The 24,702-nt window shown below is 43.2% G+C and overlaps 1 protein-coding gene across 3 annotated transcripts; it reads left to right on the top strand.

The window, feature by feature from the left end:
• The first annotated feature begins 3,191 nt into the window (after positions 1 to 3,191).
• jcada (junctional cadherin 5 associated a) lies at positions 3,192 to 24,342 on the top strand. Of its 3 annotated transcripts, none has more exons than XM_044339392.1 (5): positions 3,192 to 3,284; positions 12,678 to 13,212; positions 15,345 to 16,298; positions 17,109 to 20,719; positions 22,025 to 24,342. In XM_044339392.1, the coding sequence occupies exons 2-5, from the start codon at positions 12,836 to 12,838 to the stop codon at positions 22,057 to 22,059; spliced, it is 4,977 nt and encodes a 1,658-aa protein (XP_044195327.1). In that variant the 5' UTR covers positions 3,192 to 3,284; positions 12,678 to 12,835; the 3' UTR covers positions 22,060 to 24,342. The 3 variants fall into 3 exon arrangements, with proteins under 3 accessions (XP_044195327.1, XP_044195328.1, XP_044195329.1); XM_044339393.1 differs by having other exon boundaries at positions 3,236 to 3,584; XM_044339394.1 differs by lacking the exon at positions 3,192 to 3,284 and adding an exon at positions 3,720 to 3,867.
• Positions 24,343 to 24,702: the final 360 nt, after the last annotated feature.

Below are 24,702 nucleotides of genomic sequence, written 5' to 3'. Positions count from 1 at the left end.
AAAGGTGGCTGCACTCGCTACATTAGGATTGCTACAATTACAGCCTTCCAAAGCCCATTACCTGCTGATCTATTTAAAGCTACTGTAGCAAGCCTCTTTCCACAGTGGCCTTTGATGTGAGCCTCACCTCAGCAGAGGTAACTTATACAATACACCATATACACTGATTACACATAATGATAGGGACACGTAGTCATTTCAGGCAGGACTGTAGCTACAATTGAGGACACTGAGGTAATGTCATCTGTTTCTTTTTCCAATGGGAATTTGGACATGTTAGCAACCTGACATGGAGTTCACATTCCATGGTGAAGATTTTTAAAGGCTACTTGCAGTATTTTTTTTTAACTCTGTATATTTATATTGGACTATTTATTGTTAAGCCTAAAAAGTAAAATAAAGTCAGAACATTTCGAGCAATATGGAGAAGGCCACGAAACAGCATTGAGACCATCAAGCAGGGAAACAAAACATGCAGAAAATAAATGAGTTGAGCTAATTTGTTTAAATAAATGCTGCAAAAAAAATCTATACGAACTGGACATTTTACAGACTTTGTTAAGGGGGTCTAATTAACGTAGTATGACCAAAATCTTGGCTATGCTCTGCCTTCAGACTGATTATGTCAATCCAGTAAAAATGTCCTCACTTATTAAAGGAATAGTTTGACATTTAGAGAAATACACTTATTCATTTTCTTGTTGAGAGGTAGATGAAAAAACGCATACCACTCTTGTATCTGTTTGTTAACTATGAAGCTACCGCCTGCACTCGGTTAGCTTAGTTTATCATAAACACTGGAAGCAGGGGGAAGCAGCTGGCCTGGCTCTGTTCAAAGCAAAAAAAAAAATCAGCAACCTCTCAACCAATCAACTCGTTAGCTCTTGCTTTTTTAATCTGTATAAAAGTTGTAATTTTACAGTGGGTTGTGTGCTGGACTATTTCTTTCCCAGGTGCAGTGACTAGCTTTAGAGGTGCTGGTAGAGGTCTTTGGGCAGAGCCAGGCTAGCTTTTAGCCTTGCTTCTAGTCTTTTTACCAAGCTAAGCTACTTGGCTGCTAGCTGTAGTTTCAGAATTAATACAAGAGTGGTTGATCTTCTCATCTAACTCGTGACAAGAATGGAATAAGCATGTTTCCCATTATGCTGAACTATTCCTTAAATCTGTACTAAGTGCAAAAGGGGAGATAAACAGTAAACATAAGCAGAAGTGTTAGAAGAGGATTTTTAAGTTTAGAAACAATTAAGACGTAGATGTGGAAATGGACTGCAGCTCCACCAAGATATCCCTAATATTTCAGTTTACTTTTCATGCATTCTAATTTTCTGTTCAGTCCAAATTCCAGCTTCTGCCTTGTACATGTAGTGCTGCTCTCCAGATTCATGAATTCAGATTGGAGTTTTCTCCCAGGTTGGTATTGCTGAATTACTAGAAGAGCAGAGATTTTTCTCGAGTCTCCTCCCACACCTAGAGAGTCAGAATTGTGGAGAATTGGGGGCCGGCAACTGCAGCAGCCCACAGTGGGCAGCGCTGCTCACCGAGCTAAGAAACGCTCAACCACAAAACCACAACTGGCAAATGGAGCGGTGACATCACCGTCTCTGCATCACATTGCAGTGCATTGCATATGGACTGCATATGTACGGCACAATGGAAAACAGACATGGACAGATTGTCGGATGCAGAGCAGTACAGGCGGCATGCACTTCATGAACACAGGGAGCAGCAGAAGTGCTGACCTTCAGTGATACTGAGCAGATGCCAGTGAGTCACAGGCCAAATTAAATGATATGCCTTTTCCAAACTACTGTAACACAGCAGTTAGAGGATCTCATATCACTCCTATTGTTCTTGTCAAGTTCCTCTGTCTTAACATGTGGTGCAGTCCAAAGTCATAACCTTTGCTATCTAAATGCTTCATTCCATTGGACAAACTGTTCACAAGCAACACCTGCAGTGAACTAAAACACCACTATCTCTTTGACTCTATTAATTCATTACGGATATTTTTGCTCCATATACTACTGGCCACAGGATATGCTATGTCAACAACTGGAACAATAGCCAGCTTTACCGGAAAAGAGATAATCATCAAGTGGGTAATTCAAAGTTAAGTTGACTTATGTAAACATGAACATTACTGTTTTGAAGGTATTGCCAAGGGAACACATTAACAGCTGTGATTAGGCAAAGTGGACAGACAAATTACAAATAAATCAGAGGATGTATTTCAATAGGAAGATACTAGACAGTCCACTGAAATTATTTCCACGGTGGGAATACAAAAACCAGGGCCGACAGAAGCCTACCAGCTTCCCTTAGTTTCAGGGGAATTCAGTTATATGCAACATCTGTGTCAATATTATGGAGGTTCAGGGTCCTCAGTTCTTTTTTAAGAGGTGGAAAGGGAGTACAACTTTCAGCTTGGAGGGCTTGGAGCCAGACGGGCGTACGTAGGTTTTGGCAAAACTTCCAGGAGAACCAAAACAAAAGTGTGAATGACCAGATATTTGATCAACTCTTGAAAATGCTTTTTATAATAATAATGTTAGAAGTCCACAGTGAATCTCGTTCTACAAAATAAACCCCTTGAGGCAATCTTCATCAGGTATAGAGTTCACTGTGACCCAACATTATCCAAACTCTAAATATGTTTAGGGCTGCAACTAATAATTATTTTAATTATTGATTAATCTGCTGACTACTTTTTCAAATGAATAGATTAATTGGTCTGTAAAACATTGCAAAAGAGTGAAATGATCACTCAAAAATACACCAGCTCTACATATGTAAACAAAAAGAAAGCAAGTTTGGAATTGGGGTAGAATAAATACATCATCATTAAAATTCTTCTACAGTAGTTTGAACTAGACATACTGTATATATTGTATACATTTTCATACACACAATCAAGGATGTGTAGAGGTGATGGCCAGCTTACACACGTTTTTATTTTATCAACCTTTATGGGCTGACATTAATCATGCTGATATAAATCAATCATATGTGTCATAGTAATTACAGTATGTAAATTGTATAAGAATTTAATTTCTGCAGTCTGCCTAGTTAAGGACAAGATAGATAGATGTGAAATGCTAGTGTGAAGTGACCTTAATGCTGAGCAGCATCCAGCTGCCTCCCCGCTGGAGCAGAGGGATGTTTCCTCAGTGCTGTGCTGTGGTGTAGAGGGGCTGTTCCCTCACAGACCCGAGCTCAGTCCGTCCAGAGCAGCGGCAGGGATGAGCGCCGGGGACTAGGCGGCAACGCAACGACGTATTTCACAGGTAAAAGTGGCTCCAGGTCGAAGGATACACCGTGTTTACTTCTGGCATTTCTTGGTGTTCTGTGTTTTTTTCACATTTCACGACACATGCGGTCGGCTGTGGGGGCGAGCTGCTGTGAGGAGCAGACAGAGGCTGAGAGTCGCATCTGCTCTGCGTTCAACATTTCCAGCGGTCCCTCAACTTGCAGCCAAGCCAAACCAGCTACCTCGGCTGTCTCCTGTCCGGCTGTCCCTGCCTCCTCTGCCGGGATTAGAGGATTTAGGACAGTACTGTGGCACTCTCAGGCCGCGACACTACAAGGTGAAGGAGTGGAAGGATGGCGGTCCTTGTTTTTTTTTCTAACTTGAAGTGTGTGTGGTGACGACTGCCACTATCTGTGGACGCGCTTCTATCAGCTGAAGGTTAAAGATTAGCCAGGCTAGCGCTAGCGTCTTTACGTGCAGTTGTCTCTGCTGTGGAAGAGAGGCCAAACTCCATCCAAATTACGCAGTTTTATATGTCCTAGCTTACGAGCAAATGTTCATACCGAGTAGAACAGCAATTTAAGACCTAGACGAAATACTTGGGCCATGACTTCTGTTCGGTAGGCATGTAATGTTACTCCAATAGTTATATGCAATTATAACTTGTAGAATTGTTGCCTTATATTTCCACAGTGGTGTTTCAACCACAGTACCGCGGTGGGCGACAGTAAGCAGTGAGCCTTCAAAACTGAGCTGTCATTGAAATATGGGACTGTATGGTGGGTCATTCATATGCCGAATCTAACCAAGGACCTCTAGATGATTCCTACAAGGTCTTTAGTCTTGTTCAAACAGACAACACCTATTCATGCTGTAATCAAGCTCTAAAATAGACAGATGTTTAAGGGAATTCGGTGTGCTTTCTTCGTGCCACAGTGAATTGCGCGCATCTGGGCTAGGCTAGTCTGCTACGACAGCGACCTGCATCAGAACCAGCGAGTCGAGCATCTTGCCAAGCCTGTCAATCAATTTTATAACGACATGATGGCAACACACGGGTGCAGGAATGTGTAGCTCTCGGGTTGTGGTGGGATGCTTGAGAACACCAAACGGCGATGGAAGCGAGCTGTGAATTGCTCTTGGCAAATGGTCTGCCAAGTTTAGGCTGCTTTGATGTTTGCATGTTGTCACTTTGTCACACCTGCAGCATGTTTGCATGATGATGGCTGCTGCTTGACCTCTCTTCTCCTCCCCCCCCCCCCCAGTGCAGCCTACTGCACGCACTGCCTTACAGCTGACCTTGCATGAATACACTGTCAGAGCAGCTGTCCTGCTGTCAGTTTGCTAAAACAGGTAAAAAATAACGCGCTTATGTTTAACGTTGCAATACTGAGTGTTGAACTTAAAGGGTTTTTTTAAGGCGTAGTTATATTTAATAGCCTACGAGGCTCGATGGACAAAACACTCGTCTCCTCTCTGCTCTTTACTCATACCTTAACCTAAATTATGTCACAGTGTTTGCGACTGCTTAATGGCTTTAATTTGAGAGGGTCTTGCACATGAATTGTCACTGTCACTTAGGGACCTCTAGAGGCCAGACTGTCATAGGCAAGATTTCACCTGACCTGATCAAGTTCAAGCATTTTTTATTACTTAGTTATTATAATATGTCTGGAGAAAACAAATGTAGTACAGTCATCTCAAGTTCAGGTGTAGTTATCCTATTTCATCCTGGCAGATTTGAACTTTATTATTTTGGTTGGTCTGTCGTGGCCTCGGGTCTGATTATTTTAGGTAGTGTTATTTATAGTATTTATGGTATTGCCCAGGAGTGATCTGTTATTCTTGCAAAGATCTTTCATAGCTCAGTGAGCGCACATTGAAAGCTGTTAGTAAATGTCAGTAAAGAGACTTTCTAGACAGAGAATGTAAGATTTGTAGACAAAAGCAGCTGGCAGATTAAAAAGCCAAAATACTGCAAAATATAAACCAGACCAGCACCAGCTAACATGCAGTTTCACAGAAAAGGCCAAGAAGAATCTTAGGTGTGTGTGTGCGTGTGTGTTATGTGGTAGGTCTTTCACACATCCCTGAGACTGGGGTGGTGTGTGTGAACACAAGGCCCTGCTAGATGCCCTGAGGGGGGGTGAGGTGTGGTGGGACGGGGAGCGTATTAAGAAGGGAAGCAGCTCATTAATTCCTTCCAGCAGTGGAGGAAAGGGTTGGTCAGCGAATCTGGAGGGGCCCTCCACGGCTACAAAATGAGTCACACCAGTTCAACTTTCAGGAGAGGTCCAAACTGCCAGCGATAAGTCAGGGGTGGGCTAACTTCCTGGTTTTTCAGGCAGTCTGGCATCTCAGGGCTAAACCTTCCCTTTCCACTCATTATGTGTATGCTTTGGTTGTTTTAGCAGCTTTGACGGACAGTCCTCCTCTCTCTATACATTCTCTGTCTGTCTTCAGCATTATTTCTAGGCCAAGTGCATCAAGAAAATGAGTTTTTCCGCCATTGGCTAGCTGTAGCCGAAGCCGTTGAAAGTCATCTGATGTTTGCCCGGCTACAGGGATCCCCTCGGAGGACCTGCCTGATGTCACATGTGATGTCAGAGCAGAGGTGACGCAGGCAGGCAGGCAGGAGGAGGCTGGTGGATGAAGCCAGCCAGAAACGTGTGAAAGCTACTGACATCTGCCAATGTGCCTGCCTCTCAGAGCGAGAAGGCTGTGGCATGAAATGGAATGAACGGTTGGTGTGTATATTCTTCAGTCCTGACTGGCTGCTGGCCGATGGATGTCCATATGTTTGGCAGATGGTTGAGCTGCCTGCTTTGTGATTCCTGTGTGTCAGTTTTATGCCAATGCAGCGATTAAGCCCTTGAGGTAACCCTGACCATTCATTTCCACATGTTTACATAGCAGTTTTCCACATTCATCAGGCCGTCAATCATGACACTTTAACTACATTGTGTGGGGGAGCTTTTTCATCCCACCTGTAATCTACTTCACAGTCATCTGTTAACACAACTCTGCTTTTGCTGTTGTGCTCTTGATGCGCTCGCGCTTTCTTGGTGTGGCGTTGTCTCTTGGATTTTGTCTTGGTGAAACAGTTTGCTAATGTTGGATATATCAAGCTTAACTGTCTGTTTGTGTATCACCTTTCCTTCTATAATATTGAGCAAGACGCATGCAGAGTCCACATCTGATTAGCAGAAAGCCAGAGCGTGCTAACCCTTTGATCACTGTGTTTCTGGCTGATAAACCATGCCACTGTCATTTCTAGCAAGCCCCGGACCTTGACAGACACTAATTACCATGAAGCTAGTTTGGCAGGCTCAGAAACAGTATGGGTTGGGAATAGCTCAGTGCAGGTGAAGCCTACTGTGTTGCAGAACAGTGCCTCAGTAGATTAGCATGCCTAATAACCTTGCCTTTATGATTTTTTTTTTTTTTTTTTTACTCATACTCAGTGATCATTTTCAAATGCTGGCACGAGCTGTTGTGTTCTGGAGCAAATGCTCAGCCCTGAATATTCCCCCACATATACAGTATGTATCGGATGCATTCAGTTGAAGAAAATCTCATGACGTCAAATCGCTGAACTGAGCTAAGCCGACTATACAATGGAAAATGAGTCCATTGATATAATTACCCTCACATCATCAGTGTTATTGGTTGCTGCACAGCTTTGCCCTGTGCATTAATGAGCTATTTGCTATACAGTTCTTGTGCAGAAGCCAGTTGTTGAAAATTTACTTTGGAAAGAAATACTGATACTGCATTAAACTTGGAGGACAAATGTTTGGCTGGACTACTTTTTGATAGTCTGAAATGAATCAGGACCAGACCATAATGTTGCAGACTGTGATGTGTTGGAATATAGTGGAATAAAAACAACCTCCCCTCCACCCCATCCTGCCTTTGATTTCGCTGCCAGTGGAGTCTGACTGTAATAAGTTTAAGACTGAAGCAATGCAGTGGGAATATCTTAGCAGCCCACATGCTATTGTCTGTGAGCTGCCATTCACAAAAGCAAAACAACTGTTGCCATGGAATATGCTCAACAAAATAATGTAAGTGGGTGTTTTTTTTGGCTAAACCTTTCTGCATGAGGTAATTGACTTACAATGCACAGGCCCTGCCTGTTGCTACTCTCTCTACCAGGAGGGCGTGGATGTTAGAAAAAGCACATGGGTTGCAATGTGGTGATGAGCTCTGTTTTGTAATGGACAGGGAAATGTTGTTATTACTCAACATTTAAACAGATGTTTTTTTTAGTTTACAAACCTGTTCCAGAGACTTTCAGTCCTCATTTTTCATTGTTGCAAGAGGTCATAATTGGCCTGAACTATAGTTGCATGGCTCGTGAGTCCAGTGGGGTTTTTTCTGATGTATAGTGAGTGTCCAAAGGGCAGATAATAGCTCCCCAGATAATATGCCCTCACTTTATGTTGCTGAGTTACTGTCTACCTGAAGTCAAGAACATTGTGCTTTCTAGAGGTCAGTGTGGGTAAAATATGGCCCGAGGTTTGCTTGGCTGTTTATTCCTCCGGCCTCAGCCAAACACAGGCCTCCAACTTGTTTCCCCGGGTCAAACAGGAGCCCACAGAGAGGCTGATTGGAAACATTTGCGACACCGTCGGCTCTCCGCTGTCCCCACAGCGACGTACTTCCTCAGGAAGAGACGGCCTCTCCGCTGGACACAGTGATGTCACATAGATAAACAATCTGCGGACCGTTGCTGTTTGCTGAATGTGATGGGCTGTCATCCCTGAGAAGCCCCTGTGCGTGCACAGTCCTAACAGATGCAGGCCAGAGACTAGCCAAGTACACACCCACCCGGGTCAGTTGTTGTAGATCCAAGGAGACTGGGAACAATGTGGTGGAGAGGTGCGGCTCTTGTGGAATATTTTAGGAAGCGGGCTTATCCTCTTTTTGGTTCCAGGCACTGGCGTATGAGATTTCTTTTGTTGTGGTGCCTTTATACTGGAGCTGGTCAAATCCAGATTTGTTTTTGTTTGTAGTTTTTAATTTTTCAGAGGGATGTGCTATTTTAACACATCTGTGTCTCCTTCAGGACAACAAAAATCACTGTTACTCAATTTGTTTTAACCACAATGCAGAAAGTCTTACTTTTTATGTCTCCTTTCATAGACTAAAGTTTATTTATGTAGTCTGAATTATCCATGTTAAGCCTGTAACCCATGCAATCTGGACCATTTACTAACACCCTCTAACACTGCAGTTCTGTCCTCCCTGAGGCCTGATCTAGGTCTCTGTCCTGCATTGTCTGCCACCCATGCTGTCCCTCTGCTTCCCTTCCTCCCCACCTCTCCACCATGGCCTCATCTCAGATGGGCCATGAATAAGGAGCTGACACCAAACTGTCAACCTGCAGGCCGTCATGCCCCTGCAGCCTGCCGCTGGTGTAGCCACCAGTAAAGGCACAGGCCCCCCTCACACAGCTAAAAATGCTTGTATCTGTTTTTAATAAACAAACCGTGGCCTTGATGGAAGTTCACTTGACCTCAAAAGCGGCTTTCTCACATCTTTCACTGTGTAGTATATGTAAATGAAGTTATAGTAGTAGTCTACAGTGGCTAATGAGAGAAAATGAGGCTGGTGTGAGGGTCGTCGGTAGGGAAATGCCAGCCCTCATGTGGTTCTATTTATTTTTAGCTTACTTAGCAGCATATGTTATCCATAAACCATATCATTAATTTCTCTCTTTGAGTGAGCTGTGTCATTAAAAATACAGCAGATCTGCACTTTTTTCCACAGTTGCCAAATTCAAGAGCCCGTAATGCCAGTCTTTTTCACACAAGAAGGCATTGTAGCGAAATACAATGTTGTTGTGTTTTCGGGGATGAAAGCCGACCATTGTTGCATAGCATTGCTTGAATCCGAGGTTTTATTTGATATAAAATGGGTAATTCCATTGCGTAACGGCATTAGCAGTATTTAAACGGAGCTTGTCATGGGAAAGAAGGAATTGGGGTGGGGTTGGGGGACTATATGAGGGCAGGTCACTTTACAGGAGGAAATCCTCACTTTTACTGATGATGGCGATAATCCTCATTAGTGATGACACCAAGAGCAATTGCCTCAGATTAAGGATTTAGACAGATTAGATAGCATATGTATGTTCAGTGAAGACAGGTTGATATCAAAATATTATAACAAAGGTGAATTATCACATTAATTTACATAGCTCTTGACCTAAGGCTAACTTTAGTAAGCCTGGGTCTTTTTGGAAGAATAGGCTTCATCTACAGGAAGGAAAGGGTGCTGATACCAATCTGTCTCTGATCTCAAAGGCTGACGTGTGCTGCTCTTATGCTGTCGGACCTTTGTTAGACTTGGTGTTGGTTTCTAATGTCAAGTATAGAAGAAAAAGCTTTAAGTTTAGGGACAAATTCTTGTTCATCACCTTAGTTTGGATGAATAGTCTGTAATGACAAATAACCACAAATATTACCATTTTATATTCATTTTGCTGGCCTAAATCTCCAAGATACTGTGTGATTTATTGAACATAGCAACTGGCCTGTTGCCCAGCACAAGTTCAACTAAAGTTCGTGAAATAACAGTCACTTAAAAATTATGTATGTCTCATGCTCTTCTGGACACAAATGAAGCAATTGTTTCCAACTGACATTGTTCACAAGAACCTCCCGAGCAAACTCAGATCTAGCCTCTCCTCGAGGAGATTACTCAAAAGGCAAATGGAAAGAGTTAAACTCAACAAAAGTATTAACTGGGTAAGCGCCAAGAGTCAATCCTCCAAAACTAACAGGTTTAAGGTTTTAAATGAAAAAGATAATCGTATTAGAGAGCCAGACATACAAAGAGAGCGGCATTTCACGGTCTTGGATCCTGTTAATCACCTAGTAGGCTATCCTAGGGTTCAGGTACAAGGGGGAGGGAGGGAGCAGGAGGATATATAGAGGGTAGTGATGCTACCCTCTGAGTCAGGAGGACTCCTTTTATAGATGGATTTTTTCATCTCTACGGGGCTACCATGGCTAAACAAATGCTAAGAGGCAAAACAAATGCTAATCTGTTTGCAGCTGAATACATTTCAGTGAGGCTGCATCAGCCTCCAATTTGGCTCTACCATTAAACAATCATAGTGTGATTGGCTTTTAAACTGTCTGAACAGCATTTGATTCTGGCAATGAGTCTCACGCTGCTGCTCCTGAATGCCATTTCTTATTAAGGACAGCCAGGTTGTTGGCAGTCTGTTCCACTGGAGAGTATTGAATGAGTGGGCTGCAGCAGCATCTGTCCTGTTGACAAGGCAGCAAGCATGACTTCATCAAGGGCATTACATCATAACCAGATGCACCCTAGGTATCATCAATTCAATTCCTCATCATTCCTTGATACAAATACTCATAGTTGTTTTGGACAGAAAGCAAATGTTATTTTCCCATTACAGCTATGTAGATCATTAGGGTTTACCCATTTTTATTGAAATGTCCCTTACTTAGTTTTTATTGCATTCCTTGACAACTATGAACTACTATTAACAACTACTTCAAGCTTGGTATAAACACTTAAAAATCTTATCAATTATTATTTCCTTCATAAAATCTGAAATAAATATAATAAAATACTGACAATCTATCACAGTTTCCCAGAGCCCAAGTTAATGATTTCACATTACTCGTTTACCAGAAGTCTAAAAGCCAAATATATTAAATTTACTATTATTAGGAGTAAGAAAACCACCAAAATTAAGAGGCTGGAGACACTAAATGTTTGGCCTTTTTGCTTAAAAATGCTCAATCAATAAATTGATTATCAAAATAACTGAAATAGATTAATTTTCTTTTGATGGACTACTCAATTAGTCTCCTATAATTTCAGCTCACACACACACCATAAAGAAGATGTGGAGCATGTTGAATCATATCAATGCCTTTCATTTCTGATACTGTGCCTTCTATAGTGTTGTCATGATACCAAAATTATGATTTTGATATGATACCTGCCTAAATATCTCGATACCAATACTGATATGATCCCACGGCAAAAACCTAAAACATCAGGAAAAGTAATTGAATAATACATTAAACGACAGAACATGAGACTTAAAATTCTTTGTTTTTTTTAGTAATTCTCTCTCTCTCTCTCTCACCATCTCAAAGGTGGAGAGAGAGGGAGAGAGAGAGATGTTGTTTCCACGCGTCCAGTCTGAGATGATGTTGTAGCTTCGTCTGGGAAATAAGAATTGAAATGAAATGAAAATAACGGGTGCTCTGATAGCTCAACAGATTTCCTTTGGATTCTACGCGGAGCCATGTCGAAATTACATAACCCTATTTTCTATTACGAGCTCAGCGCTCGTAGTAGAAAACACAGGTTACGCGTTAACTATGATTTTATTGGGTATAAAAATAATAAACATAAATGACATTAACTGAAAGTCTGGAATGATGATAAAGCTCAAACCCAGGATTATTAGCCTGCACACTACAGTAGACTGAACACAAATGACTTAATATACCCTCTTGGTGGAGGTCTGCACTATACTGAGCACATTTTCTAATAATAGAAATAACTATTGACAAAAATGTACATGTACATTCTTACAGTACTGGTACTAATAAAATGGGGTATAGTACTGTTTTTAATAGCATGGTATTGCAGTACTTTTCTAGTATCAGTATACCGTGCAACACTAACTTTCTATATTGATTTCAGTCATATACATTTCTGGAAGATTCAGAAATGAACTTAGTAGTTTTGGAAAACACAAACCCTAATCCAGCACAGAGATTTTTTAGGACACATGGCTGAAAAATGTCGTCCTTTCAGACTATAACCAGAAAATACTTCTGAGATGAAAAAGATGTAGAGAGAGAGGATGAGGAGGTGAGCAGAGAGAAATACAATCCCCCTGTTGCCTCATTGATGCAAAACATGAGCACTGGTTGGCTGCTAACAGCTACCTTGCAGCCACTGTATGGAAGTCTACCGGGAGCTCAGTGTAAACAGTGACATTTTGTGGTTTCACTGCAGAACCAGCAGCCCTCTGAAACTCTAGTCACCACTGATGATCATGTAATTTTGGGTTCATTTCGAGGGTGTTTGTTTACCTCCCCGTCTTCCACAGTTCTGTACGTGGACGGGTTTGGTATCGGCGCTTTCTGAGTGAGATGGAAAGAGGGTTGTTGCTATGAGGACTGGAGAAGAGAGGAGGGAGGGAAAGGCTGCTGGGAAGGCGGGTGATCTCGGTTTTGTCGTGGCGGCTCAGAATTTGGGTTCGGGGGTTCTCTTTTTTGTTCCAAGCTCTCAACTGTCCATATGTGTTGGGACCCTTGACAAAATCTGGACACGGGTAGCAGGGATAATGGTTTTACCGTCACCTTCTTTTCTCTGTCTCTCTTCTTGTCTCTTCATGTCGTTCCCCTCTCTCTGTTTTTCCCAGTGATGGCCTCAGCTGCGCAGCTGTGCCGGTGATCCTGCCGCTGCACGTAGGGAAGAAGCAGAGACGCCTTGACAACCGACCTACCTTCCTCTCTCAAAAAAGAAAAAAAAGCAGAGAGAGGAAAAAAAGAAAACACACCAGCATTAACAAATGCGACCATGTACAGCGTGGAGGACCTCCTCATCTCTCATGGATACAAGCTGCCCAAGCATACCACCTCCTCCTCCACCCCTACCCCTACCCCAGCCCCCGCATCCTCGTCCCACCAGGCTTCCTCGTCCTCACCACCGTCCTACAGCAAACATCATGAAATCTTGGAGAACAGGCCTGGCCCCAGGACAGTGAATGGCTATGAAAGAGGGTCCGGGGCACCCTATGGGAACAGTGGTGGAACCAGACAGCCCCAAGTGTACGCCAGCAGCTGTCCCAGCAACAACAATGAACCCAGGGACAGGAGCCAGTCCAGGCGGGAGGGTGAGAGCCGGAACCAGATTGACACCCACTCCTTGGGAGAGTCGCTGACCTCAGACAGTGGGTAAGATGTAGTCTGTGCTGTACCTTGAGAGTAGGGATGTGTTCCTGTCTGACTGACCATTTTGCATGCCATCAACCACCCTGATCAGGTTGACATCATCCTTTATTGAATGATGACACAATCATTCATTACTACGGCATCTTGATGGAACAGATTCATGAAATTTAATAGCTAATCAAGGAGTTTTGCGTGGGGATTTTGCATCACATTTTATATGGAACTGCCTCACTCTGTCTCTCAGTCCCTCCTGCTGTCTCTCTCTTGCTTCTGTCTTTCCCCTTGTGTGTCCCTTCCTTTCATTTCATCTCCATTCCCCTCTTTCCTCCTCTTCCCAATCAAGTCTTGGGCAGGGGAGGAGGGATAATGTGTGCTGGAGTCTTAATCTGCCACACGGGACCTTGGAGTTGTAATCAAAACAGCTTTTGGGCAAACCTATGTCCCCCATTTAAGCATTCCCAGTCTTACACACACAGGTTGCCAGGTTTGTCAGAATATCCCCTTCCAGATTCTACCCTCAAACATATGCCCAGCCATCTTCCACTGTTTCACAAGCATCATACCTTAATATATAATGCATACCCCATCAATAATACAGGCTTTATATAGGGTTCATTTGAATATGTATATGGAGGAAAGGCTATATTTAGCTTAGTCTGGAGTTATGCAATTGAAACCCTCTCGGGTAAGGGCTGTTGGAACGTTTGATAGTTGCACAGATATCGCCTGGCTGCAGCCAATCTGTTTTTTCCTGAAAACAGTGTTGTTTAGTTTGCCTATTTGCACCAGTTCTGGGGGTTAGTGTGCTGTAACTGAGACAAAGTCAATACAGCTGTTCCCATGTCCACACAATTAGACAGGCTTGTCAGATTTTTTTTTTTCCCTTTTTCCTTACATTTTGTGTGGCTGACTTTCTTTTTTTCCCTAATCCCTTTTTGCCACCAGCCAGTGACAGAGCATCTGAAAATAGTCAAATGACCTTGAATAAAGTCAGTGGGTGTGTTAGTTTTTTTTCAATTTCTGGTTTTATTTTTTGAGACGAGTAATCCGCATATTCATGTCACTGCTCTGCCAGTGCTATCAGAGCATTCTATTGGGAATGTGGCAATAGCTAAGACATATGTTCTGTGATTTCTGTCTGTTGTTTGTTCATCCTTCTTTTTTTACCCTCATCCAAATCCGTTTTGCCTGGCAGCTTTAGTTTAGATAAGGAACAGGCCTATCTTGGCACTCCCATTAGGCAGTGCTACTTAGACCCAATTAGACTAATGATGGTAACTCATCTTACATGAGATGCCCTCAAATTTAGTAGATTGGCATGGCTGCCCCCCCTCCTTTCCCCCAGCAAACATCTCTGGCCAGTGATGATCATGGATGGAAATGTCAAGGACGCTCAGTGGCCTCAGCCTCAAGGGGCTGTACACATGTGCACGGTCTTGTTTACGTTGTCAGTTAGTCACTCCACAAATAGCCTGAATCTGGCTCCATCGAGAGACCACTGCGCCTTGTTGTAGCCCATCAGGTCTGCCATCAAACACTCTCTCAGGGATATAATAGGAGCTTTGCTTACACTGGTGTAGTGAGATGCTTCTCATTTTCTCACATTAGGAGCTGAGGAACAGTCCAGTAGAGAGATTGTCGATGAAACGTCCTCTAAATTGTTGATCTGTCTTGGAGGACATCCGGGACTAACAGCCACAGTGTGTCATTGTATAATGTGTTCATTATACCCCATAGAAAATCACAATGACCAGACACTGCACTGCTACTCATGGTCATCTGTCTCCATCTAGTGGGAGATGAATTCAGTCCACATTGTAGACTTATTTGGCCTCTTTTCCTTTCAATATTACCTGTTTGTTGACATTTAATGGTCCTGAACAGCTGTTTGTCAGTGTTTTGATTATGTGATTGCTTTGATATTTCAAAGTGCTTGGATCTTTCAGTATGTGTAGTTTATCACACCTGGCCAAATGCTGTGTAAAGTGGCTGTGCTTGTCAGATTGTTGGTTTTGGAGAAACCACAATGACTTCTGAAAGCTGTGAGGGTATTGGGCTTCAAACACTGTTTGACCATCTAACAAACACTTTGTTGAAGCATACTGACACCTTTACTTGTGTATGTTTCCTCTAAGGTTCTGTGATGGCAGCAGAGGTCCACAGTCGCAGTCCAAGGACGTGTCCTACTGGAGAAGGAGAGGCCAGGACTTCACTGTGCTGCTGGACTATGCCGACCTCAGAGAGCCCCATGGAGCAGCGCAGGGGGGTTACAACAGGCCAGAGGGGCCTCAACAAGCAAGAGGCCAAGAGGTGCCTGCAGAGGAGCGTCAGAGGGCAGCCCAGGAGAGGCAGCGCTGGGCAGCCCAGGCGCAGGCCCATTCTCAGGCTCAGGCCCAGGTCCAGGCACAGGCTCAGGCTCAGGCCCGCTCGAGAGAGAGGGAGGCAGCTCTCCATCAGTGGAGGATGGCGACTGAAAGAAAGTGCCAGAGCCTGGGGACAGATGAGTGGCGACCAGCTGTGAGCTTTAGCCGCCAGCTTTCACAGAGTGAGGGTGAGCGTTGGGCACAGGAGCAGCAGCGGCTCCATGCCAGGACACCAGAGGGCATGGTAGTCCACCCCAGGACCAAAGCCAAATCCCAGTCCCTGCCCAGGATGCTGCAGCCTGAGAGCCTGCAATATGTGGACATAGCCTCATCTGGTCAGGAACTGTATAGGCGGGTCAATGGCCACCCACTGTCACACCACAACCTTTACAGGGCACCCCGCTGGCCGGAGAATGGCAGGCCAGCCAGCGCCAACCAACTCCTAATGACACCAAAGCCCCGCTTCACCCGACCCCCTAGACCTCCCTCCTATGAAATGCACCAGCAGATCAGGGGAAGCTGTGAGGTGTTGTCTGGGAGAGACTCAGCTGTTCCCCAGGCCAGGGATAGAACACCACTTCCCTTATCAAGGACAGGTGACACGCAACTGGACTATTTTGCACAGGACTCTGGACCTCCAGGATACATCCCTCCCCCATCATATAAGAGAGCCCCTATGATGGGAGGGGGGCACCGGGGATATGGTGAAATTGCTGTTGACTACAGGTAAATTGCTCTTTTTACAAGGGTACCTAAGTTATGGGTAATTCATCAGTAAAATAAGATATTTGTAATGTTTATTAGTGTTTGGCTTGAATTTTTCATCTCTGACAGCTGAGCCTTGCCCTTATTTAAAAGACATTTCTTTAATTGATGTAGTCAAGGGTAAACAAAATCTATATATTAGTTAAGAAATCTATAGCTCTGAGAGTTGCAGAATACAGAAATAATTGTTGAGAGCCAAATATTTTATCCACATATACCAAACCTTTAAAGAAACCTTTAAGGGGAGATTATCATTGAATTTCAGCATAGAAATTTTATTTTGCTGTAGGAAAATTCACTTAGTGTGCGTATCCAGAGATGGTACAGCCCCTTATGTCATGTTACACCTACAGTACATTAGCAATGAGATTACGTAATATATGTAAGACCCAAGCCAGATCCAGATAGATCTCCTCAAATGGATTTTATCTTATGCACTGATAATGAAGATTCTCAAATCTTTTCGAGATCAGTGTTTTTTCTATGGTCTCTGGTGATATCTGTTGATGTTTGCAAATGTAACTGTCCAGTGCAATGAAGATATATTCTATGTTGTACTCTGAAATGGAGTGCCATTTCACTTCAGTCCACCTTTGTGAAAGTAACTGTAAACTCACCAAGCGAACATTGGAGGAGAGCAATATAATTAGGTTGGTTAATATCACTTTATTTATTCTGATATCCTTTGCTCTCCTATTTTAATCCTATACAGTATGTCTTCTTAACTCGTTGTCATGTAGATAAATTGCAACTGTGTTGTTCTACTCCTAGGTACAGAGGGGATTTATACCAGCAGATACAGGTGGCTCCAGATGGATCTCACTGGTTCACCAGACATCCAGCAGGTTCCTGGCCTGATCCCCAGAGAGAGAGAAGCATGTCCAGCCAGAAGCAGCTTTATCCTGTGTATACTACCCAGGAGCGCCCTGGTGGAGGGGTCCAATATATCCCCTTTGATGACCCCCGCATCCGCCACATTTCCTCAGCCCTGGGTGGTAATTCTCTTACAGACGCTGACAAGATCCGCCACATCCGCAACGAGCTTCCCAGCGTCACCGTGTCGGAGCCTGTATCCGACGACAGTGCCTTTTTGCCCCCGCCATTGGGGCCATTCATCGCTGCCAAACTGGCCGGTGATGCCAACCAGACGTCTTCTAGCGACTTCGACAATGACAATAACAGGTGGCACAGCAATTTGCACAAAGAGACTGTCGATAACTTCCCAGCAACTGACCAAAACTGCAACAACAGATATCCCAAAAACCAACGTCCTCCTCCATCACCCTCTTCGGCCTTCCAGGTTCCATTAACAAAAACATCATCTCGCCAGGGGTCCAGCTCAGATCAGGTCTTTGCAGAAACCATCACTCAAGTAAAGAAAATTGTCCCAGAATCAGGGTCAGAGAACAACAGGAACACCAAGAGAAGAGTGAGTGAGACCATCTTCTGCCTTGTGTCTGTCCCCGTTCACACACCGACTAACATTAACAAAGACTCAGCGGCAGATCAGAACAACAATGAGACAATACCAAGCCTGACTGTCACCAACACAGACACTTTTGCTGTAGGCCTCAAAGAGACCCAGAACCTGCGAAGCAAGTCTGTGAACGAGATGCCCATCAAACCCCACTATCACTTTCACACCAGCAGCACATCTTCCATGAGGAATTACAAGAGGGCTCCTCTAAGGAAGGAGATTATAGATGCCTGGGCACTTCAAGCTAATGAAGACAAAGAGTTGTGCTATGCTGGGTCCTGGCCTGGAAACCAATATCGTAACCAGGAAACTCAGACTGGCTCACCTTTGACAGTGGTGAAAAGTCCAGAACCCCAGAGCCCTCCTGGAGTACAAGAGCCTGTTCAGTCTGCCTCAAGTACAACCACAGACAGTGGTATGGGGGCAGACAGTAGCTCCTCTTATGGGTACCCCATGACTGGCCAGAAAAACCTTCATCCCTCCAGCAACAGCGCCTTTTCCCGTCTCAGCCTCAGCCCAACACAACCGCCGTTGCTGCAACCCTTACAAGATCCATCCTCTCCATTCAAGGACCGGGATCAAGGAGACCTGCAGCCATCCTCTCCCAGGAAGAGCAACTCCAGTCCCCCAGAGAGTGCAGAGCAAGTGGTCTTTGGTCAGTTTCTCTTAAAGCCAGTAAACCGACGACCCTGTGATGCCATTGGTGAACTGGAGAGCATTAATAAGGAGATGGAAGACACCATCAGCAGGAGACCCAATGTGGGTCAGTGCATTGATGATTTAGATGGGGTGAAGATGAAATTAGACCGGTTTAAATCAGGAGCACATTTCACTGCTGGTCCAGAACCAGGCAGGGAAGCAATCAGTCTTCCACCCATGCACATGGAAAAACCCAACAACATCAAAGTCAGATCAAAGTCTTTCGCTTCTACTGCTGATCTAGACTCCATGGTAATGAGAAGTGCTTTCTCCAGGCCACAGACAAACAACCTACCATCGACAAATGAGGTATCCATAATCCCCTGCCCAGGCCCAAGAGACAATTGCCTCCTGTCCTCACTGTCCCCGCACAGTGAATCAAACCGACTCTATAGACAGGACATCCCAGTCCCTCAAGAGTCCTTGCTGAGGGATGTGGGACTAACAGTCTATACAGAGACTCCTGGTGGTCCCGGGGAGCCAATGCAGCGCTCATTGTCTGTCCCATCTCCACTCGATCACAAGGAGCTTAGTCAGTCATTACAGCTCTCATGGGAGAGCAGGACAGCGCTTGTTAAAAAAAGTGGTAGCCCCAAGCACAATTTGAATCAAGAGCTTAAGGCTGAAGGGGAGACTGAGAGAAAAGCTCAATCGGACGACATGCCACAATTCAGGGGTGAGCTCAGTTTGAGTATCTGTAGGACCAGGAGTGAAAGCAACAGATCACCTAAGAGTGAAGGTTCCCCACATGTCACCAGGTTGAGAAGGGAGGTTTCCTTTGTGTTTGAGGGCGGTGATGGCGATGAGAGATATAGCATCTCTGAGCCTCTGACCTATAAGAATGAGTCAACAATAGCTGATAAGCACCTGGAGAACTTACTGATTCAGGAGAAAGCCAATGCTTTACCTGCAGAGGACCTCAGCAAGCTGTACGAGGTCAAATGCGCAAAGGGCATCCCTGAAAATGAGTCCATTGAGCAGAGGGCTGCCAGAATCTTAGGTATAGCTGTTCCAGTGGAGGCCTTGGGTGTGGCTGACAAACAGTCAGAGGACAACCAGGATGATACGGTCACAAGTGTAGCTGAGAAACTACAAAGTCAAGGTGGAGAGACACAGCAGGTGATAGGAATGTGTGAGCAAGTCAAAGAGGACTCCCTGATTGTCCAGGGAGCAGAGACAGAGGAGGTAAAGGAGACAGGATCAGGTTTGGACCAGGAAGAAGATGACAGACAAAAGCACAGCAACAGCCACGATGGTGAAGACAACCAAGATACTGAGACTCAGTCAGCAGCAGTACTGGACCTGCCTGAGTTCCCACCCAGTAAGCTTCCCCTGTCCCTGCCTGTTTCCCCTGATGAAAAGCTAGCACTGAGCATGTGCACTGGAGAAAAGAAGGGGCGTGGTGGAACATGCAAACTAATCGAATCCCTGCAAGATAAGCTAAGTTCTTCTGCTTCTTCATCTGCTACATCTCTGGGCAGGTCAACCCCAGACAGAATGGCCCGTCTGAAAGAGCTGGACTCAGTGTCTCGAATAAGACGCCTCAGCCTCAAAGGCTCAGAGTCCGAAGGAGAAGTTGATTCTGAAGAGAGAGATGGCGACAGAGAGGAGAGTGAGGTTCAGGAAGAGACAAAGGGGGAGGTTGTGGAGAAACAAGAGGACGAAGAGGACAAGAAAGCAGAAAAAGGAGAAAGAAAGGAGGAGGAAAATCCAGATGAACATCCAGATGAACATGAGAATGCACATGAAATACATGACAAGATGGGAGATCCTGAAGAAGATTGTGAACCTAAAGAAGAGAATGAAGGGATATGCAAGGGAGAACAAAGACAAGAAGAGGAGACAGAAGAGGTTAATGTTGAGATTGCACTAAAGGTAGAAAAGGAAGGTAGTAGAGAAGATGTTGAATTAAAAACAGAAGAGCTAGATAGAGAGGTGGAGTTGGAAATTTTGGAAGATGACAAAGAAAAGCCTGTGGAGGTGAGAGATGGACAGAATGCAGCAGAAGTCAGCAGAGCTGAGGCGACACAAGACGCTGAGGGAGAAAAGTTTCCCAAACCAAAGCAGCGCACCAGGCTCCAAAAGCCTCCTCTGCTTCCTAAACCTCGCAGTGTTCCCAAGAGAGAAATAACCCTGCCACTGAGCTTCAGCACTGGGACCTGTGGCCCCTCAAATATGGAGGATGAGGAGATGCTCTCTGTCTCAGGTGAGTGTGAGAGTATTAAGAGAAACCATTTTATATGTTTATGTTGTACTATAGTTCAATATATAGATATTAGCCACTGTATATATAGGTGCATTGTTGATTGTTATTCTGTTGGAATAGTTCACCTCTTGTTTGTTTTTTTCCTCGGAGAGTAAGATGATAAGATTGATACTGGTGTCATGTCTGTGTGTTAAGTATGAAGCTGGAGTCAAGACTTGATTAGCCGAACATTAGCATAAAGACAGGACGCAGTGGGAAATTACTATCCTAAGCAATATTGTCCCTGCTGGTTTTCTATCATACTTTCAAACTTAAGCTAGCATGGTTGTGAAACAGGTATTAAATTGCCTTCTATGTGGTATTAAAAGGGTCTTCATAAGCATTAGATTTAACTTGGTGGACCCAAGAGTTTTCATCTCTCTTATGATATGATGGTACAAAACCTGGCAATCTCACAATAATGACAAGATTTCTGGATGATGAGCACAGTCACTGGACCCAGCTGTTTTTCATCAAGAAATAGTTGCAGCACGTAACCCAGCTAAACCCACAAATTATAGTTCTTACATTTCTTTCTGTGTACAGATGAAACAAATGAGATGCATCATGTTGTCAGGCTTATTTTCTCACTTAGATCGAGCCAGGCTAGCTCTTTCCCCCTGCCTTTAGTCTTTATTAAGACTTAAAGGACCAGTGTGTAGGATTTAGTAGCATCTAGCAATGAGGTTGCAGATTGCAACCAACCGAATACCCTTTCCCCTCCCCTTCCCCTTCCAAGTGTGTAGGAGAACCTACAGTGGCCATGAATCTCGCAAAAAACGTGAAAGGCCCTGTCTAGAGCCAGTGTTTGGTTAGTGTGTTCTGGGCTACTGTAGAAACATGGTGGTGCAACATGGCGGCCTCCATGGAAGAGGACCCTCTTCCTATGTAGATATAAAGGGCTCGTTGTAAGGTAATGAAAACACAACGATTCTTATTTTCATGGGATTTTACACTAATTAAAGCAGACTTATGAATATTATATTCCATCTCTGCCAAGTCTGTTCCGCTAGATGCCACTAAATTCTACAAACTGCACCTTTAAGCTAGACTAACCAATTCTCCATCATCAGTTTCATACTTAACACACAAAAATGAGATTAATATAAATCTTCTCATTCACTACAGGAAAGACAACAAATAAATGTATTTCCCAAAATGTTGATCTGTTCCTTTAGTTTCCACACTTTTGTGGGAAAATACAATCATTCTGACTTGTTTTCAATTGTGTTGTCTCATCTTTTCTGTCCTCTCTTTTCTCATCAGACTCCTACGACCCCAGTCGAGTGGAGAGAGTGTAACCTCTGACTCTGCCTTCACCACTGTGGAAATCTGTCTGTCTCGAGTTAACAGCTTTTTCCAACAACAAAGGCTTTCATCTCATCTCATAGCTTAGTCAGCTGTGACCTTTCCAATATTGTTACACATTACTCCTCACAAAACTGACTGTCCTGGTGCTGCGGGAGCATTTTTACAGCCAAATAAAGGTGCCGCTGGTGCCAATTCTCCAGGCCTTCTCAACCTCGTCCTTCCATTCCGTCCACCTCTCAAAAGTTTATTTGCTCAAGCAAGCAGACTTCCTCCTTTTGAAGTTGTCTTATTTTGCTCTTGGAAAAATGCATGTCATTATTCCCGTCTGCACTTGGGCTCCTTGCTGAGCTTTGGTGTTGAAATATGAATGTAAAAGTGCTTCTGCTCTTCAAACAAATGAAATGTAACAGAAAAAATACAAAAGAAGGCAACAGTATTGCATTACAATCAGTATTAACCTACACCAAATGTAAATAAGAAAGAGGTATAAGATTTTATTAAGAGTATTAAAAAAACAATTTAAGACATTTAATTGCTGAAGAAATGTATATTTTCTTATCTATGTTAAGAAAAGACTAGATTTTTGGAAGTGTAGTCTTTGGGTGTATTACTAATAATGAAACCCCTTGCTCTTTATTCTTATACTTGTGTGATATAGAATGTACTCAGAGAGCCTGGATTGCAATGAGAAACACTGTGGTCCTTGAATAGTTTCACTCAAGAGCAATATAGTCGTCGTACACAGGGCGTTTGTGACATGATTTGAGTAGTAAGTCTCCTTTTCAAGGAGCTGATCTCATTTAAATGTCTGCTTTAAAGCTCTTTCTTTTGGTACAAGTGTTAGATTGGCACTGCTGAGATGATTGGCTTTATGTTACCAGTGAGCACCTGATAATCTCCTCAAGTACTCAGAGATTACACCCGGTGGGATTCATGTTCGCACCCTCCCTGTTCTCCAGTGCCGTCAGTCTCAGCATCAGCAATCGCAGCGTGTATCAGAAATGTCTGATTTGAGTGTTATTTTTGTTAATCCTCATACTGTTCAAGAAGAAAATCTATATTTTGTGGCATTAACAGAAGTCTATATTTAACCGTGTGGTTTGCTTTGTTCACATCTTAGTTTGTGTGTGATTTCAGAAGTGCTTTTTTGCAGGAAGTGATAGATGTAGCTATATTGATCTCAGTGTGCCTTGTACACACTGTTTCTGTGGAGAACTTCATTTGTGTGTAACACATTCAGTATTCTAATTTAACTCATTTAAACTGAACATCAGTAATTCATTTTACTTTAATGAGAAACATTTGGAGTTGTTTTGGCAATAATATTGAATATTAAGCTAAATATGCTTAATATTGATGCTGTACAGAACATTGCTGTTGGAATACTAATCACAGTATCTGAACATGTTCAGTAATTTAATGTTGACATATCAGTGCTTTATAAGTTGTGGGCATAACTGGCAATTGGTTTACACTCACTTTACTTATGGGGTAGCAATACAAGAAATTTAAAATCATACCAAACCAAACTTTATGCTATGCATTGGACATCAACATTTACTGGGTTTAATACCAAAATTCAAAGCTAAAACTGCAACTTCTGGTTTGCTTGTTTGACCCTGTCACCTGCAAGACTGTTGCTGTTGTCTGTAAGCCCTGTTTGATCCAGCTGTATGTGACGTTGAAGCCGTTGGATCCAGTTATAGACTTGTGAGGAAGCAGCTCTGACATGAGTTCATCAGTGGAAGCTCCTCGCAAGTTTTGTTTTTGTCCTGTTATCAACCCAGTCCCTGTACCTCTGTGTTCCAGGTAATGTGTTATCTGGTCATTCTCGTAGGTCTTTTTGTACTGCAAGTTCTTTGTAACATATAGACTATTGGTGCACATCTTGCTTTGATATTTTCTATTTTCATACAGAAGTATGTACAGCTTCTTTTGTATGCGCAGCATCTTTTTTTTTCTTTTTTTGTGCATGAAATGCGTAAGAAGTCACAGAGAAGGTGTATTTGCATATAATTGCATTTGGTACTATATAGTCTATCCAATAAACAACTGTTATATTTCATATAATGTATATTTTATTTTCAGAAGTTATGCTACATATTTAAAACAGAACAAGGTATTTTTAGATTATTGTGAAAAGGGAACTGTTTTTGAAGGCACAATATTTGTCTATATTTGAAATGATCGTTGAGAATGATCATAAATAGAGACAAGTGTGTGCTATTGTACAGTACTGCAGAGTATTCATAAATAAAAGTCTTTGCATGAAACCTTTTGTCTCTTATTTTGCTTTCATTGTATTATACATGATACCATGCAAAGACCAACATTGAACAGTTATAGACCTAATAAGTGCTACTGCTTGGATTTTTGGTGGGAAAGTATGGTTTATGTGTGTCATAACTAGGGCTGGGTGAAAAATTTCAGTACTGTTGCAAGGATACACAAGTTTTGTTGCTGATATCGACTATGCTACTTCTTTTATGATTCGCTCTTCAAAATATAACCACGTGTTTTTTTCCTTTTAAATAAAGAAGTCAAAGTTCCCAAATGTTACTTAGTATGATACTCAGTGGACCACAGATAATTCTTTGAAGCAAGACAAAACATAACAAAGGATTTAACATAGA

The sequence above is a fragment of the Thunnus albacares genome, chromosome 21 (assembly GCF_914725855.1).
Source record: "Thunnus albacares chromosome 21, fThuAlb1.1, whole genome shotgun sequence".
Lineage (NCBI taxonomy): Eukaryota > Metazoa > Chordata > Actinopteri > Scombriformes > Scombridae > Thunnus > Thunnus albacares.
The sequence above is the reverse complement of the archived record's forward strand: the minus strand, read 5'-3'. Positions and strand labels throughout refer to the sequence as shown.

Excerpts from the sequence above, each read along its gene's own strand:
- jcada (XM_044339392.1), top strand. The coding sequence starts at position 12,836 with ATGTACAGCGTGGAGGACCTCCTCATCTCTCATGGATACAAGCTGCCC. Across the intron at positions 16,299-17,108 it reads GAAATTGCTGTTGACTACAG|GTACAGAGGGGATTTATACC; the intron begins GTAAATTGCTCT and ends TTCTACTCCTAG. Across the intron at positions 20,720-22,024 it reads GGAGATGCTCTCTGTCTCAG|ACTCCTACGACCCCAGTCGA; the intron begins GTGAGTGTGAGA and ends TTTTCTCATCAG.